Consider the following 14,131-nt stretch of genomic DNA (forward strand, 5'->3'; position numbering starts at 1 on the left):
CGAAGCCTCAACAGTTCTGAGATCACCCAAATGGCAAACCCCATTTTCTCTCAGCAAGAAAACTCCTAAGGTGACCGTAAAATCTACTTAAAAATCCTTAATATCACATAGGAACGGTAAAACCTTCTAGCACTGCAATTTAGTTTTCCTATGAATAGGCCACTAAACTTGAGAGCGCGCCATGCTGGAACTTCAAGTCACAGAATCACAGAGTATCTCAAGTCTGAATGCACCCGTAAGGATCATCGAGTCCAACACTCTGTCGGACTGGTATTTGTAATAAGGAGCATTCAGACCTCACCCACAGCACACCCTTTTTAGGTGACAGAAGAGGATTTAATGACAGTGTTTAATTAAGCCCCAAAAAGCCAGTTTGGCAAGCCACCTTGATTTGGAAGAAACTGTCAAGAACAGTAAAGTTTGTGTCTTGTGGGCATCAGCTTCCAGGTTCCTTGGTGTAAGAACCTCATGGTGTCATGGAAAGTCTGAGCCAGTACTTCACCTGCCCATCACTGTGGTATCACAGCGTTCTCTACGATCAACAGACAAAGAAGAAGAGGAAACAAACAACAAAAATGGTTCATTTAACTGGTGTATCCAGGAGAAGAAGAAATGATCCAAGAACCAAGCTGCAGATTTATGCTGCAAAGATGTACGTCAGGAAATCTGGTTTACTTGTTCTTTATTTAAAATAAATAATGCCTGAAGCCTGAAAGTGAAGTGACATGAAGGGAATATTACAAATATTATTTAGGTTGTAGGTAGCTTTAATGAGATGAGATGATGATAGGCTTTTACCAGTGCTTCATGTTGAGGGAAGAAGAGCAACCACGTACTGTTTTCAAAAAAGAGCAACGTGGGCAAGAACCTAATTATCATAACTCATCCACGTAACTCAACCTAATTATCCACTCATCCATAACTGAGTATTATCTCATATTTATCAGGTGCTCGTGCTTTTCCTAGCAGCAAGGCTGCACAGGTCAGCAGAGTCCTGCCAAGAGTGCACGGTCCCCGAGGACCTCTGCTCCTGCTGAGGGCAAGGGGCTGCCGCCTGCCACGGTGGGTCACTCTCCATCAGAAGTCATCGGGAAGCAGCAGGCACGTCTGGCTCACAGACCAGATACCGACCTGCGCTTGTACAGATCAACCTGCTCAGATGTATCAGGAGAAATTCAGGAGGACCTGGGAGTTTACTAACAGCGGAAAATGGGGAAAAAAAGAGCTGAGGCAGAGCAGGTGGGAGAGGAGATGAAGGGGGTATTGCCTTGGAGGAAGGAAGGTGTTGTGTAGGACATTGACATAGAGGGCCTGGGGTTGCTATTTATATATACGGCTGAATACACATATATTCACCTAAAATACACGTCATCACCCCTTCTCTTAAAAGTATGCAGTCACCTTATACGCAGGATTACCTATATTCAAGTAACAGGGCAGTACTGAGGTGGGATCAGACATGCATGTGGAAGGGATTTTGTAAGGGAAAGTAGCAAGGGGGCTGGGGACACAGCAGATCATTTTCAGTCCCCGCTTCTATCAAAAAGATGATGCTTGATAGGAAATACCAGATTATTTCTTACCTCAGATGGATAATCTGAACAGATCACCAGAGAGGGACAAACAGATGAAGGTGTGATCTTGAAAGTTGTGATTTAAACCACATCTGGCTTGCTTTCCATTATTTTCTTCATTTTATGCATCCAGTCACCTTCTGCTTTCCTCTTGTTTGCTTTCTAGCTAACGGGGCTGGCGGAGCCAGTCGACAGTTACGTTAATGCACAGCACTCTGCTGCGACCAAACTGGCAGGCCAAGCATAGCCCTGAGCAACTCAAATTCAATAAAAGGGATTTTGTCTTTTGAAGACTGGCTTGAAGAAAACAAGAGTAGCTCAGTCAGAGCTTGCCGGAGCGAACACAGACCAAGCCGCTGCCTAGCAGGGCGTAATTGCACGGGTTGTACGCCATCAGCCTCTCCTGCACTGCTCAGCAACTCCCATCTATCAAGTGACAAACGATGCATTCTCCTTTCTTCTCCTCCCTCCCCGCTTATTTTTCTTCTTTAAGAAGAAACAGACTCCGATTTCAAGAATTAACTCTGAGATCTGCCTCAGATTATTGTGTCCCAGTAAGACTTCAAGCAAAGGCATTTCCCCTAAAAATGTTAATGGACTGTACTTGCATTCATATGGCGAGTGACATTCATCACAATAACAAGCCTGCAGAAGGCACTTCTAACATTTTATCTAATTTGAGAAAAAGCAGAAACTGATGGGCTGAGTCAGATCCATTGCCACATAATCCAATGTACAATTTCCAGCTGACTACTGCCAACTACTTCAAAGAAAAGAGTAAGAAACTTTGCATTAGGCTGTTGTAGCACGAACAGTCTGTATCTGGGATCCTCTTCATTTCTAGCAGTTAGAGCATGTTAAAAAATAAAGCACATCACACCTGAGAGGGAGGGCTGGAGAGGACATCGAGAAATAATTTTGTTCACATCGACCTCTCTCAAGTATTCCCAGCAGACACTGGTCTATCTTGGGTTTCAAAATCTCCATTGACAAATATTCTGTAACTCCTTTACCGTGGTTTGTTTCCATTCTCCACTTTCATTAAGGTCCAGATTCATAGAAAAATACAGGTGGGAAGGAACCTCTGTGGAGGCTTCTAGTCCATGTGCTGCTCAAAGCAGGGCCAAGTCACAGCAGGTTGCTCAAGAACTTCTCTAGGTGAGCTCTGCACATCTCCGAGGAGGAAGATTCCAGGTTTTCTCGGAACAACCCCTTGGACAACAACATTTGACCATTATCATGGTGGAAAAGTTTTTTAGTGGAATTTCCCTTCTTGCAACTTCTGCTTCTGTTGCTTCTTGTCCTTTCACCGCGCACTTCGGTGGTGGGTTGACCTTGGCTGGCTGCCATCTGCTCCACCAGGTAGCCGCCGACAGCAGTGAGATCCTCCTTTGCTTTCTCTTCTCCATCCTGAACACACCCAGAGCTCTCAGCCTCTCCTCCTATGTCACGTACCACAGCCACCTTACTGGTCTCTGCTGGGCTTGCTCCAGTACGTCCACGTCTTTCTTGCACTGCGGAGCCCCAAACCAGACACAGTGCCGCTGATGTGGCCTCACCAGCTCTGAACGGAGGAGGAAAGTCGCTCCCCTCGGCCAGCCACCGTCGCTCTCCAGGCTGCACGCTTTGCTGCAAGGACCCGCTCCTGGCTCCTGCCTTCCACCCAGGACACCCAGGTCCTCCCCTGCAAAGCCGCCTTCCAGCCCGTCGGTGCTCAGCCCACGCTGCGGCACGGTGCTACCCATCCCAGGCGCAGGACTGGCATCGGGCTACGCTGAACTCCATGAGAATTGTCAGCTCATTTCTCCAGCCTGCCAAGGACTCTCAGGTTAATGCCACGCAGCTGCAGTGACTTACTGACTTACCTGTTACCTCTCCAAAAGTTCCTGTGTATTTATTTTGAACCCATCTGACTCCTCCAACTTACCTGCTATTAACGAATACGTTACGTGATGCACCTTCAGCAGTTAAGAGTGACGTGAACAACTCATCGGCCTTCTCTGCTATGGTCTTTTCATTCCTGACTACTCTTTTGTACATCTCGGTCACCAAGAAATCTTACTGATTCCCTAGTTAGATTCCTACTTTTGATGGCATTAAAAATCTTTTTACCATAGACTTCAGCATCCCTTGTGAGGTGCTCTTCAAATTCTTTTCCCATCTCCGAATTTCCTGTTAACATTTAACCAGCCATGTTTATAGGCTTTCTTTTTCTTTCCATTTGGGCAAGCTCTCCATTTTGTGAATGCCATCCTTTCCTTGGGACATTCTCCTTAGCTTTCTCATTGATCCACAAAAAGAGGTTTTTGTATGGTTTTCTTTTCTTTTTGAATTTGGACACATAGATTTCCTGAGCTTCTAATACAGTATTTTTAACAGCCTCACAGCTTGCAGGCTTCCTGCTTTTTGGACTGATCCTTTTAGGATTTTTTCTAATAGTTTCATTTTTACATAGTTCCCTTTCTCGAAACTGAGTATCTGCATACGGGATTTACTTGGCATGCTCTCTCCTGCTCTTAAAGCTAAGACTGTGATGGGTACTACTGCAGATCAGGTAGTTAACACCACTCGAACCCGTTCTCGTGCACAACTCAGACCAAATCCAGCAGCGCATCTTTTTGTGGATTCTAAAACTAGTTGTTCAAAGACGAGTCATTTATTGCATTCCAAAGTGTTTCTGCATCTCCCTCTGAAAAGGCATTGATCCAGTCTCTATGCGAGTAGCTGAAATCTCCCACTGTTACTTACTTGGCCTAAATTCTTATAATTTCCTGATCACTACCACCATCTAATCAGGGGGTCAGCATTTCTCTTCTATTATTAAGAATTCAGAATTTCAACCCACAAGGATTCTGCAGTTCTTCTCTTTTTCTGTGATTTTTTAATGCTGTTTCATGTGTATTTCCTTTATGGACAATACTGTTCCCTTGCCTGCACATCCTACTGTATCACTCCTGTAAAGCTGGTAGCCTGGCTGCCATATACTCAATGAGCATCTTTCTCCTGCTGGATCTCTGAGACATTTATTATATTGGGGTTTTCATTTGATGTTCCCCTTTTTAATTCCATATGGGAAGAAAAAAATCTTTCCTTTCTTTTTTGGCTTGGAGTTTCCCAGCCTCTACTTTACTCCCATCTCTCTGTTTTAATGTTATAAGAAGAGGATGAAATAAAAATGACTGTGCTGACAAATCTCAGCTACTCCATTTCCCACAAAGGGCGAATCCTCAGAGGCGAGTCCCACGGTCACGGCACGCCGTCCCAGAGCTCAGCAGGACGCTCCTCCACCAAGTTGCAATGGCCAACTTGGACCCTAGTCACACAAGGTGCTGGCTAGGGAAGGGGGATCTCCTCTTGGCAACAAATTATTAGAACCTGCCATGAAGCAGAGCACTTGAAACTCAGATTCCTTAAAATATGAAATATATATCCATTTCAGCTGATGAATATTTCTGGACTGTGAATAAACAGTGGACCCAGTAAATAACCTTTAGAATCCTTGCCTTCAGTCACAATGGAAACACACTGTTATTACTCTTACATCCTTTCTCTACCACGCTTCAACCTCCAGCAGCACTTTGACATCTACCCTACGATGTAACTTACTTGGATGAAAAGAAAGCAGTAACTTGTCACAAGTCTTTGAAAAGTCTCAGTAAACTCTAAATGCTGTTTTCTTTACATCCAAGTAAGTTCCTTCATTTTTGACCTCTTTCAGAACTTCAAAGTGCACAGAAACAGGTTGAAGTGGTTTACAGATTTTTAAACAATGAGGTTCTTTCAGAACCAATATTGTGCCTCTTTAGTTCTCGTAATACTTCTTTATTACTACCAGAAAAAGTCAAGTCACAAGTAAGAATTCTTCCACCATCTTCCAGAGTGAAACTGATTCGGTGCTTGCTGTCTCAACAACTTTAATTTTATATGAAGGTTACAAAAAAATCCCCTCCTTTTCCATCTAAACCAGAAAGTTTGCACTGTATTGCTTTAATATTTCAACATGAACATAGTCCTAGTGAACTGGATGACTTCAGAAATGCAAATATACCATTTGACAGAGATAATGGGAACTGACAGTTAAAACGTTTTAAAAGCGTAATTCTTTTTTATCAAAGTTTTACGAAAGGGAACTATCTGGTCACATCCATATGACAAAGTCAGATTACTGGCTGAACACACACTGAAGGAAATTATGAGGAGGCATAAGCCTACCTTGCTGGAAAGGACTTGAAAGTATTTACACGACAAATACATAATGAAAAGGTGAATGAGGACAGCGATGTGAAGATGCTTCTCCAGCCACGCTGACATGTGGCAGGACACACGCCTCGCCCCAGTGGTAAGATGCGTAGGGGAGGTCAGTGCTGCTGCTGGAGGTTGTGGAAGACAAGGGCTATCGCTGAAACGGCATACGGACAACTGCGTGTTTTGCGCTCGCGATCACGCGGAGCAGCAATGAGGGGAGACGTGGCTGCCGCCTGCTGCAAGCTGTTGGAGCAGGTCTAAGGGTGGGCACCTTCGACAGCAGAAAGGGTAGCCAGGTCTTGGAGGATGTGCTAAGCCAAGCCGCTCGTAAGCAGCGTGCTCGGTGGAAATGTTGTAAAATGGCAGCCGTAATTCGAGGGAGATCCCATGCCCCTCAGTAACGTGGAAGATTGCTCCTGCAAACACTGCTCTCCTTTTGTACGGATAAAACAGCAAGGTCAGGTATCTCCCCATCCAGCCAGACTGCAATCACTCTATGGAATTTCAGTAGATTCTTAATTGCCTTGATCTCCTATAGCAATTTTCTGTTAAAGCAGTATTTATTTTTACCAGTTTAAAATTGGTTGGGTGTTTCCTTTAGCTTCTGCTATTATAAGAGACTGCAAACATAAAAAAAACCTTCCTTTCTCTCCCTCTCTCAGGCTCCTTCCCTCTGGAATAAATATATTCTGTAACATTTGTTCCACAGTTTGTTTTCCTCAGGTATCTAAGTATTTATCTCCTCTCTAGACTAAGTAGGACTAATCTGCTTATTCTGTTGTCTCCTCTGACCTCATTTCTAATAATTTCTGTCGTCGCTTCCCCTTTCCCTGCTCTTCCCCCGCTGCCTGAGAACGCAGTATTTCTGCTGAAAATGAGGAAAGCGTACTGCTCTTTCGCATCAGCTGAATAAACAACAAAAAAATGACAATTTCATGCAGCTGTTAGCATTAAGCTACTAATCAGACTCTGAAAAACACCTTCCATATCGCAGGGTTGGTAAAGAGGGATGAATATTCACTTACTGCATTTCCAGCTTCGGCAGCCAGCCGGGCGGCGTATCTGGCAATCAGCCTGTGCTCCTCGTCCAGCCTGCCGGGGCTGTCCAGGACACTGCCGGGGAAAAGCCAAAACACCCCGTCAGTATCCGCCACCTCGAGATATTACTCATACCAGGGGATGACAGAGAAAAGGACGTATTATTGCAAAGAGACAGTGACAGGAAATAGAAGAGTCACACTGGAAATAACCTAATCATTCCCTTTTTCATTGCGCTTCCGAAGGGGGGGACTGCTCTCAAGACTTTCTGCCCAGCAGCATTTTCTCCAGGATTCACATATTCCAGTTTTAAATCATTAAAATAATTTGATTTCAACAATTCATAAATACAAATCATTAGGAACAAACTAATTTTGTTTCTGAGGAGCTTTTCTGCAAACCCTTTTGGTTTACTCAAGGTAAGAACGGGCATAACAGCTGAATGATGGAGGAGAAAATCTTTGTCCTCAGGAGATGTAGGATGGCAAGTGTCAAAGTCCGGACGGTTTCTGGGAGGAAGAGCAGGGGAACCACGCTGACCTGAGAAGAACGGACTCTGTCACTGAACAACATCAACTTAAATGCAAACAGTACTTTTAAGTCAGCCTGACTTACACCTGACTTACTACCACCTTACAACACCCAAAGGTACAAAACGTGGTAATTTGAGGCTCGGTCCTTCACACCTCAGCTAGCAGAGGGTGAAGCAGTTCCAGCTGCCTCGTACTGCCTCACGCAGACAGGCTGCGGCTGCCTTGGAAACGTTGCTGAAAGAGGTATTAAAAAATCTTTCCAATAATCATCAGCAACAGTGACAGCACCATGAGGTGAGAGACGAAGGGGACACTGAGCTTTGAAACAGGAAAAGTAGAGACAGGAGAGGGGACAGATCCTGGATCCTTCTCACATTTAACACGAGCATCCTCCCCGCTGTGCACGTGACTCGGTACCATGATTAACCTGGTCTGGTAACCCAGGCAGTGCCCAGAGTGCTGAATCACCTTCTACTGTCCACAAACGATGGTCTTTTTACCGAGAGACACACAGGGGACAATCGGTAATTTTCAGGTTGTATTAACAGAAACCAGTCAACGTTAAGATCTATTGCCAGCTCAGTTTCGGTGGCACAGTGGCCTCGCCATAAAGAATCGGCAGGTGAAAGCCAAATAAAAGAGCGACTTTTTAAGTCAACATCCAACCAAACTATTCAGGAGTTACTCCTTGCCTTACTGCTGCACAAAGATTTCTCGTTGCAGTCTCCCGTCAGAAGGGAAGGCACTGAATTAGTCACAGAAACCAAACCGTTATTGACTGAAAACAACCAGGATGAATGTGGAAAGGAGCAATGTGCTCCAGGCTGCAACGCAGCCTTGCTAACGCCGTCCCAGGTGTTCCCGTGGGATTCACAACCATCGGGCTCTGGCTGCCGCAGATCGCACAGCGCTGCACTCGGATGCGCTCACAGGGAAATTCGGGATCAGAATCATACCACGGACAGCAGCAGAGAGACACATACCTCCTGCACAGCCAAAGTTACTTTTAGTCCACCTTACCACTTCACAAGACTAAGCTTGATTTCAAGCTTAATTTCACAGATTTATGTTTACCTTATTTAAAGAACCACATCTATATTGCACACATTATGTTTATTTAAAAATGTAGATTTAATTTCTTTTTTTGTAACCCTAAATTTAAGAACTTGATCTCTTTTAAGACTCTGAAAGTCTGCCAGATGATGTGTTTGAGATGGCATAGAAACATTGGACTGAATTCAATAGATGTACGGCTACAATTTACACAGCTGGGTCCACGCTGAGTTTAAATTGCACCGTTACCCCTCTCTGTTTGCCCTGCTGGATTAAGACTTGATGATACTCAACTAAACAGTGCAAAGGAAGGAGCTGGTGACAGGTGAGCTAAAACAGTACGAAAGCAGATTTAAGAGAAGAAAAAACAGAGTTTTTACACTGGGTTTGATGAACTTCTTGCATGCCTTCATGTTAATTCATTTTCTGATTTTTTTTTTTTTGTTGAAAGAGAACAATCTTTCCCATTCCACTTTCTGAATTTGATATTGTCTGCGTTTAGCTTTCCTCTGCAATTTTGTTGGCACAAGTTTTTTTTTGCTTTTATAGGAATGCAGATTATTCCATCCCCTCTACCCTTTCCATTATCTGGTATCTCCTATACCCCTCCCAGCTGCTGGAACTATTACCTCTTCTTATCTAAGTGAATTAGAAAACAGTCATTGACAATTTCTTACTTTCTTGAAGAAAATCTGTAATTTTTTTTTCTTTTTAAAAAAACCAACCAGCAAACCCTTTTGCGTTTGCTTTTAGACATATTTTACAGTGGAGTTCAAGTACACCTCCTGGCCCTCCTGCCTGTTCTTCAATATAAACCAGTTTGAACAAATGAACCACTACTGCAACCTACCGCATTAACAGACAGGGCATTAAACACAATCTACAAAATACCACGGAATCCTTTACGTCGCTTCACAAAGGGAAACTCACTTCTTTATAGTTTTAATTTCTGTGGAGATATTGCAAAGGATTTCTACCCCGAGCGCCGTCCCTCTCCTGCGGGGCAGCAGCAGCCCTGCAAACGGTGAGCCGTCCCCAGCCGGGGGGACCCAGCCCTGCCCGCGCAGAGAGGTCCTGGAGCGAGAGCCGGCACACAAACCGGAGGGCAGCAGCTCCATGAGAAGAGGAAAGGGAGCAAAGGGGAAGGATAAGCCAGGCTTAAGGCCAGAGCTCAGAAGGGAGGAGGGTACGTGAGTGAGAGTTCAGAGACTTTCACAGCAGCAGGATTTGGGAAAGGCAGAATTACAGACCTCCCTGTCTTAAAAGTACTGTTCCAGGTGGTTTGCTCTATTTTGACAACGTTGTGCTACTTCTACGGCACCGATTAGTCCATCTCTGAGCTCTCCCATCTCTTCCTTTGGAGATGCAGGTTATAGCCGGCACACGGACAGCACAGACTGAAAGGTCTGATGAGACGCAGAAGAAAGCGTCATCCTTGGGACAGCCCGGCTCAGTCACAGAGGCAAACCAAACTGATGGGAGCCACAGACCACGAGCAACCCCGTGGGGGGACAGGGAAGGTGAAGTGATGTTGATTTTTAGGGGTCAACAGAAACGTTTGAGACAACATGATAAACGCACACGGGAAGAATTGCTTCTGCAGTCGGTTTGGTCTGACCCAAATGTGTGCAGGCACTGAACGGGATGTTCACAGCCTCTGCCCTCCAGTGCCGCACTGGCAGCAGCATCAGGGCAACGGGATGAGCCAGCGACGGAAATTGAATTGGCTTAAGACTGGCCTGACAAAACAATAACTTGTTTTCTGCCAGGGCAGCTCCCCGAGCCAGCTCAGCAGGTGCCTGCGCGAAGGCGGGAGCTCACAGAAAGGGGAGAGCGGCTGCATCGGCAGGATGAACGGGCGGGGGGAGAAGGGGAAAAACCAGCACCCTGCACTTATGTCGGCTGGAGGCTCTCAGGAGACCATGCCCAGCAAAACGGGCACAAAGGCAGTCTGTGAAGAGAAAGTCGAGATGCCAGTGCCCTGCCGTCAAACACTAACACAAAAATGAGCTTGGACAACCAAAGTATCGGCTAGGGACGGGCGATCAGTAAAGGATGTAAGAGAAGATGACACATCATGGGGGGAGGTTTGAGATCTTAGGTTCCTGCCAAAACTGCTTAGGAATTCATGATGCCGAGAAGTGGCAGAGGACAGCACAAGAAGGCATGGCTTATTCTTCCAGCACTGACCTGAAGGGCCCCGCGTCCCAGGTGTCAACTGATGGTGAGCCGAGAGTAAGGATCTTGGGGACAGAGTATCTTTAAGAAACGTGAATTTTTCCTCTCATTCTCCTGTAAAATCCCAAGTGTGGCGGACAATTGCAGTTTCAGAGAGTCAGGAATTTAAAGGAAACCAAATCAAACCAGCCAAGTAGCTAACCACCCATCCACCCACCTAGATCAACTGACCAAAAAGTAAACCACACAAATCCTGTGGCCGGCAATGCAGAATACATAACACATGAAAATAATGACACTCCAGGTAGGGCTACTTAATTTTTCTGGTGAAAAGTGGAGTCATAGGGACTGGGGAAAACCTAGCTTGCTGCATGAAGGGGAATATAAGTTAAGAACTATGTGACAAACAACTGTCCAAGTAATAAAGCACAACTCATCAGCTCCGTAAGCTTTCTAACTATATAGGGTATAACTTGCTGCGCTCTGCAGCTGTCTTTGCCTGCAGCACATCCCTTAGGGTGGGGATTTTCTATTATTTCTTTGAAAAAGCACTTAACCAATTTGGCTTGCTACCACAACAATACAGTAGGTAAAAAAAAAGAAAAATATATTATTGTAAGATAAATGAAGTTCACTGAACTCTGTTTGCTATAGTCCTTACGTAGCTGGGATGGGCTTTTTGGTTGGAGGACATCAGTGAATTAAATAATTTTTAATATGACGAAAATCTGAGAGATCCAGCAAGTCAGGGCTTAAAGGCTCTGAAGGTTTGGCTGAAAGACATGAAAAGATGCTGGGTGATAAAGAGCAAAGGTAAACATACACAAAATCAGTGACTGGAAGTGAAAGAAAGATAAGTCCAAGTTTGAAGTAGGGCTCTTTTAAAAAAGAGTCAGCACAATTAATCACTGAGGCAGATTGCCAACGAAAGGAGTGGCTTCTCCATCACGGTGTTCTCTGAAAGGTACATCTTTAGAGAAACAAGCTATGAGGTTGAGCACAAGGATGAACCGGGATGATGGTTTTAAACTAAAGGAGGGGGTATTCAGACTAGATCTCAGGAAGAAATTGTTTAGGATGAGGGTGGTGAGGCCCTGGCAGAGGTTGCCCAGAGAAGCTGTGGATGCCCCATCCCTGAAAACATCCAAGGCCAGGTTGGTCAGGGCTCTGAGCAACCTGGTCTGGTCGAAGATGTCCCTGACCATGGCAGGGGGTTGGACTGGATGACCTTTGGAGGTCCCTTCCAACCTGACCTATTCTATGAATAGGGTAGGGTAGGGTAGGGTGGATAGGATAGAACAGATGAGACTGTTTCAGTTGGAAGGGACCTACAAGAACCACCTAGCCCAACTGACCGGTCACTTCAGGGCTAACCAGAAGTTAAAGCACATTTTCCAAATGCCTGGACACTGGTGTGAGATGACAGAGAAGATGCTGTAATGGTCTCTCCTGGTCCTGGAGGCTACACCGCCCTGACAGAGCAGCCGCGGGGCCAGAACAGCAGTCCTCTGCCTTGTCCCCACCAGCAGCCCAGAGTAGATGTAAAGAGGAGAACAGAAGGGAGAAAGCAACTGAAGGTTGTTACAGGAAAAGCTGTCTGTAAGTGAGATTTACTGTTATCTTCATCAGTCAGGAAAAGAGACGGTCTGCAATGGCTGGCCGGAGCACACCAAGGATCTCCACACAGCCTGCCAAAAGCAGGAGGATATATCGTGATGTGAGATTTTGGGGGGATGAGGGGTGAAGATCAAAAGAAGTGACAATAGAGCACAGACTTCATCAGTCTCTCGTGCTGACTTGGAAGACACTTCCATGCACAATGGAATTATTTTCCTTGCGTTTGGCTCCTTCCAGCAGTACGCTGTCACTCTCGTAACAGGTACCAAGTGACTTTTTTAAATTTAAAGACCTAAAAGACTGAGAACCTCTGCTCCAACTGGCTGTAACATGGCAGCGATGAGCTACATACAGTATTTCAATCTGTCATACACTCTTAAAGATGCACTCCTTTGTATCTCAAATCCTATAATTACAGTAATTGAGTGAAGGTGAGAGTCTGAAATTCCTTAGGTTTTATTGTCTTGCGGACAATATTACGGGCTTTCAGTTCCGAGCAGGTGAGAGCAGACAACAGTGATTCACTACCAAGAAAAAAATGTGACTTTCCCCAGAGATCTAGACAGCCAGAACGCACTTCTTCAACACGGCAGTGGAATACAAATTTCTACGTGACAGAGTGATGAAACAGAACTCTCAAAATGTTATCCAGAGGATGACAACACGGGCAGAGCAAGGCCTTTACATACAGCCTCCAGATCACTAAATCTCCTTTTCCTTTCCAGCACAGCTCTGGCTCTGTAAAGGCATAATTTAATGAGGTCCAAAAGTGGAATACGGAAAACCTTCCGGCTATGTCCTGTGATGAAATGGGAGAGCTGCGTTTTGGGCCTTTAGGGGCAAATTTCTCTACATAGACACAGACATGAAATATAAATGCACACAAATACTAAAGTTGAGATAAAAGAAATTAATTCTTCAAAGCATTAACATTTTTTGGAAAGGCAGAGACAGAAACAGTCATATTAAGCAGGTCATGTTGATAGGATGGGAAGAGCTTGCTTGTTTAGTCCAAATAACAAAGACGGTGACAGGACGGGACATCTGTCTGCAACTGCGTTCGGGGTTGGAAAGGTAAAAGCAATAAGGAGAAAGAAGAACAGGTAGAGTTAGAGGACCACGTTAGCGCAAGAATTAACGGGCATGAGCTGGCTGTGAAAAAATTTAAGGTGGAAATCAGCTTCCTCCTGGTGAAAGACAAGATTTCAGAACGGTCATGGAGAGAAAAATTACCTAACCCGTTTGGGAGGATGTTAATCAGGTCATGTGAGGGATTCAGTAACATAGTGAATGCATAGGGTGGGAATGGACACAAAATTCATCCCTTCCCATCCGATGTTTTGTGTGTGTGTGTGTGTGCGTGTGTGTGTGCATAGGTATTTGGTTATTTTCAGAAGATTTCAGAGAATGCCAAATACATTTCCCTCTATTTGCCAATGGAGGCCAAATACCTTTGACTGGAACATCCCTGCCCAGAGGAAGCACATTCCTGTACCCGTCCCTGCTCCGGGAACGCTTCCCTAACACTAACCGTGCACCGCTCTGCAGCCGCTTCACAAAGGTTGCTATCAGTGCATGCTCGTCAGCTAACCGGCTGGCAGCATCCAGGTTGCACTGTAACCTAGCAGCGACGAGGGGAAAAGAGAGCAAACAAAACAGAACATAAATACAAAGCAAATAATTAATGAATGTTAACGAAACAAACAGTTACAAATTGAAACAAACAGATGAGTAATTAAAAATGTAAATATGTTTCCACAAGTCACATGAAAAGGATACCTTCTGCAGTTCAAGATTAAAAGACAGATTAGAGGAACATTTGGGTCTGTAAACAAGCAATGAGCATAGCTGTGCATCGCCCTGCGCACCACGGCCGGCGGCAGCGGGCAGCCT

General features: G+C 45.0%; 1 protein-coding gene across 1 annotated transcript in view; it reads right to left on the minus strand.

The window, feature by feature from the left end:
• Positions 1 to 13,859, minus strand: part of LOC104161722 (dystrobrevin beta-like) — a gene marked incomplete at its 5' end in the record, with an annotated part of 88,273 nt that extends 74,414 nt beyond the window's left edge. Inside the window, 2 exons of the mRNA XM_009700255.1 lie at positions 6,845 to 6,932; positions 13,770 to 13,859. Coding sequence (XP_009698557.1) covers positions 6,845 to 6,932; positions 13,770 to 13,859 — 178 coding nt within the window. The remainder of the gene's footprint in view (positions 1 to 6,844; positions 6,933 to 13,769) is intronic.
• Positions 13,860 to 14,131: the final 272 nt, after the last annotated feature.

This window comes from Cariama cristata, unplaced genomic scaffold, assembly GCF_000690535.1.
Source record: "Cariama cristata isolate BGI_N322 unplaced genomic scaffold, ASM69053v1 scaffold185, whole genome shotgun sequence".
Taxonomy (NCBI): Eukaryota; Metazoa; Chordata; class Aves; order Cariamiformes; family Cariamidae; genus Cariama; species Cariama cristata.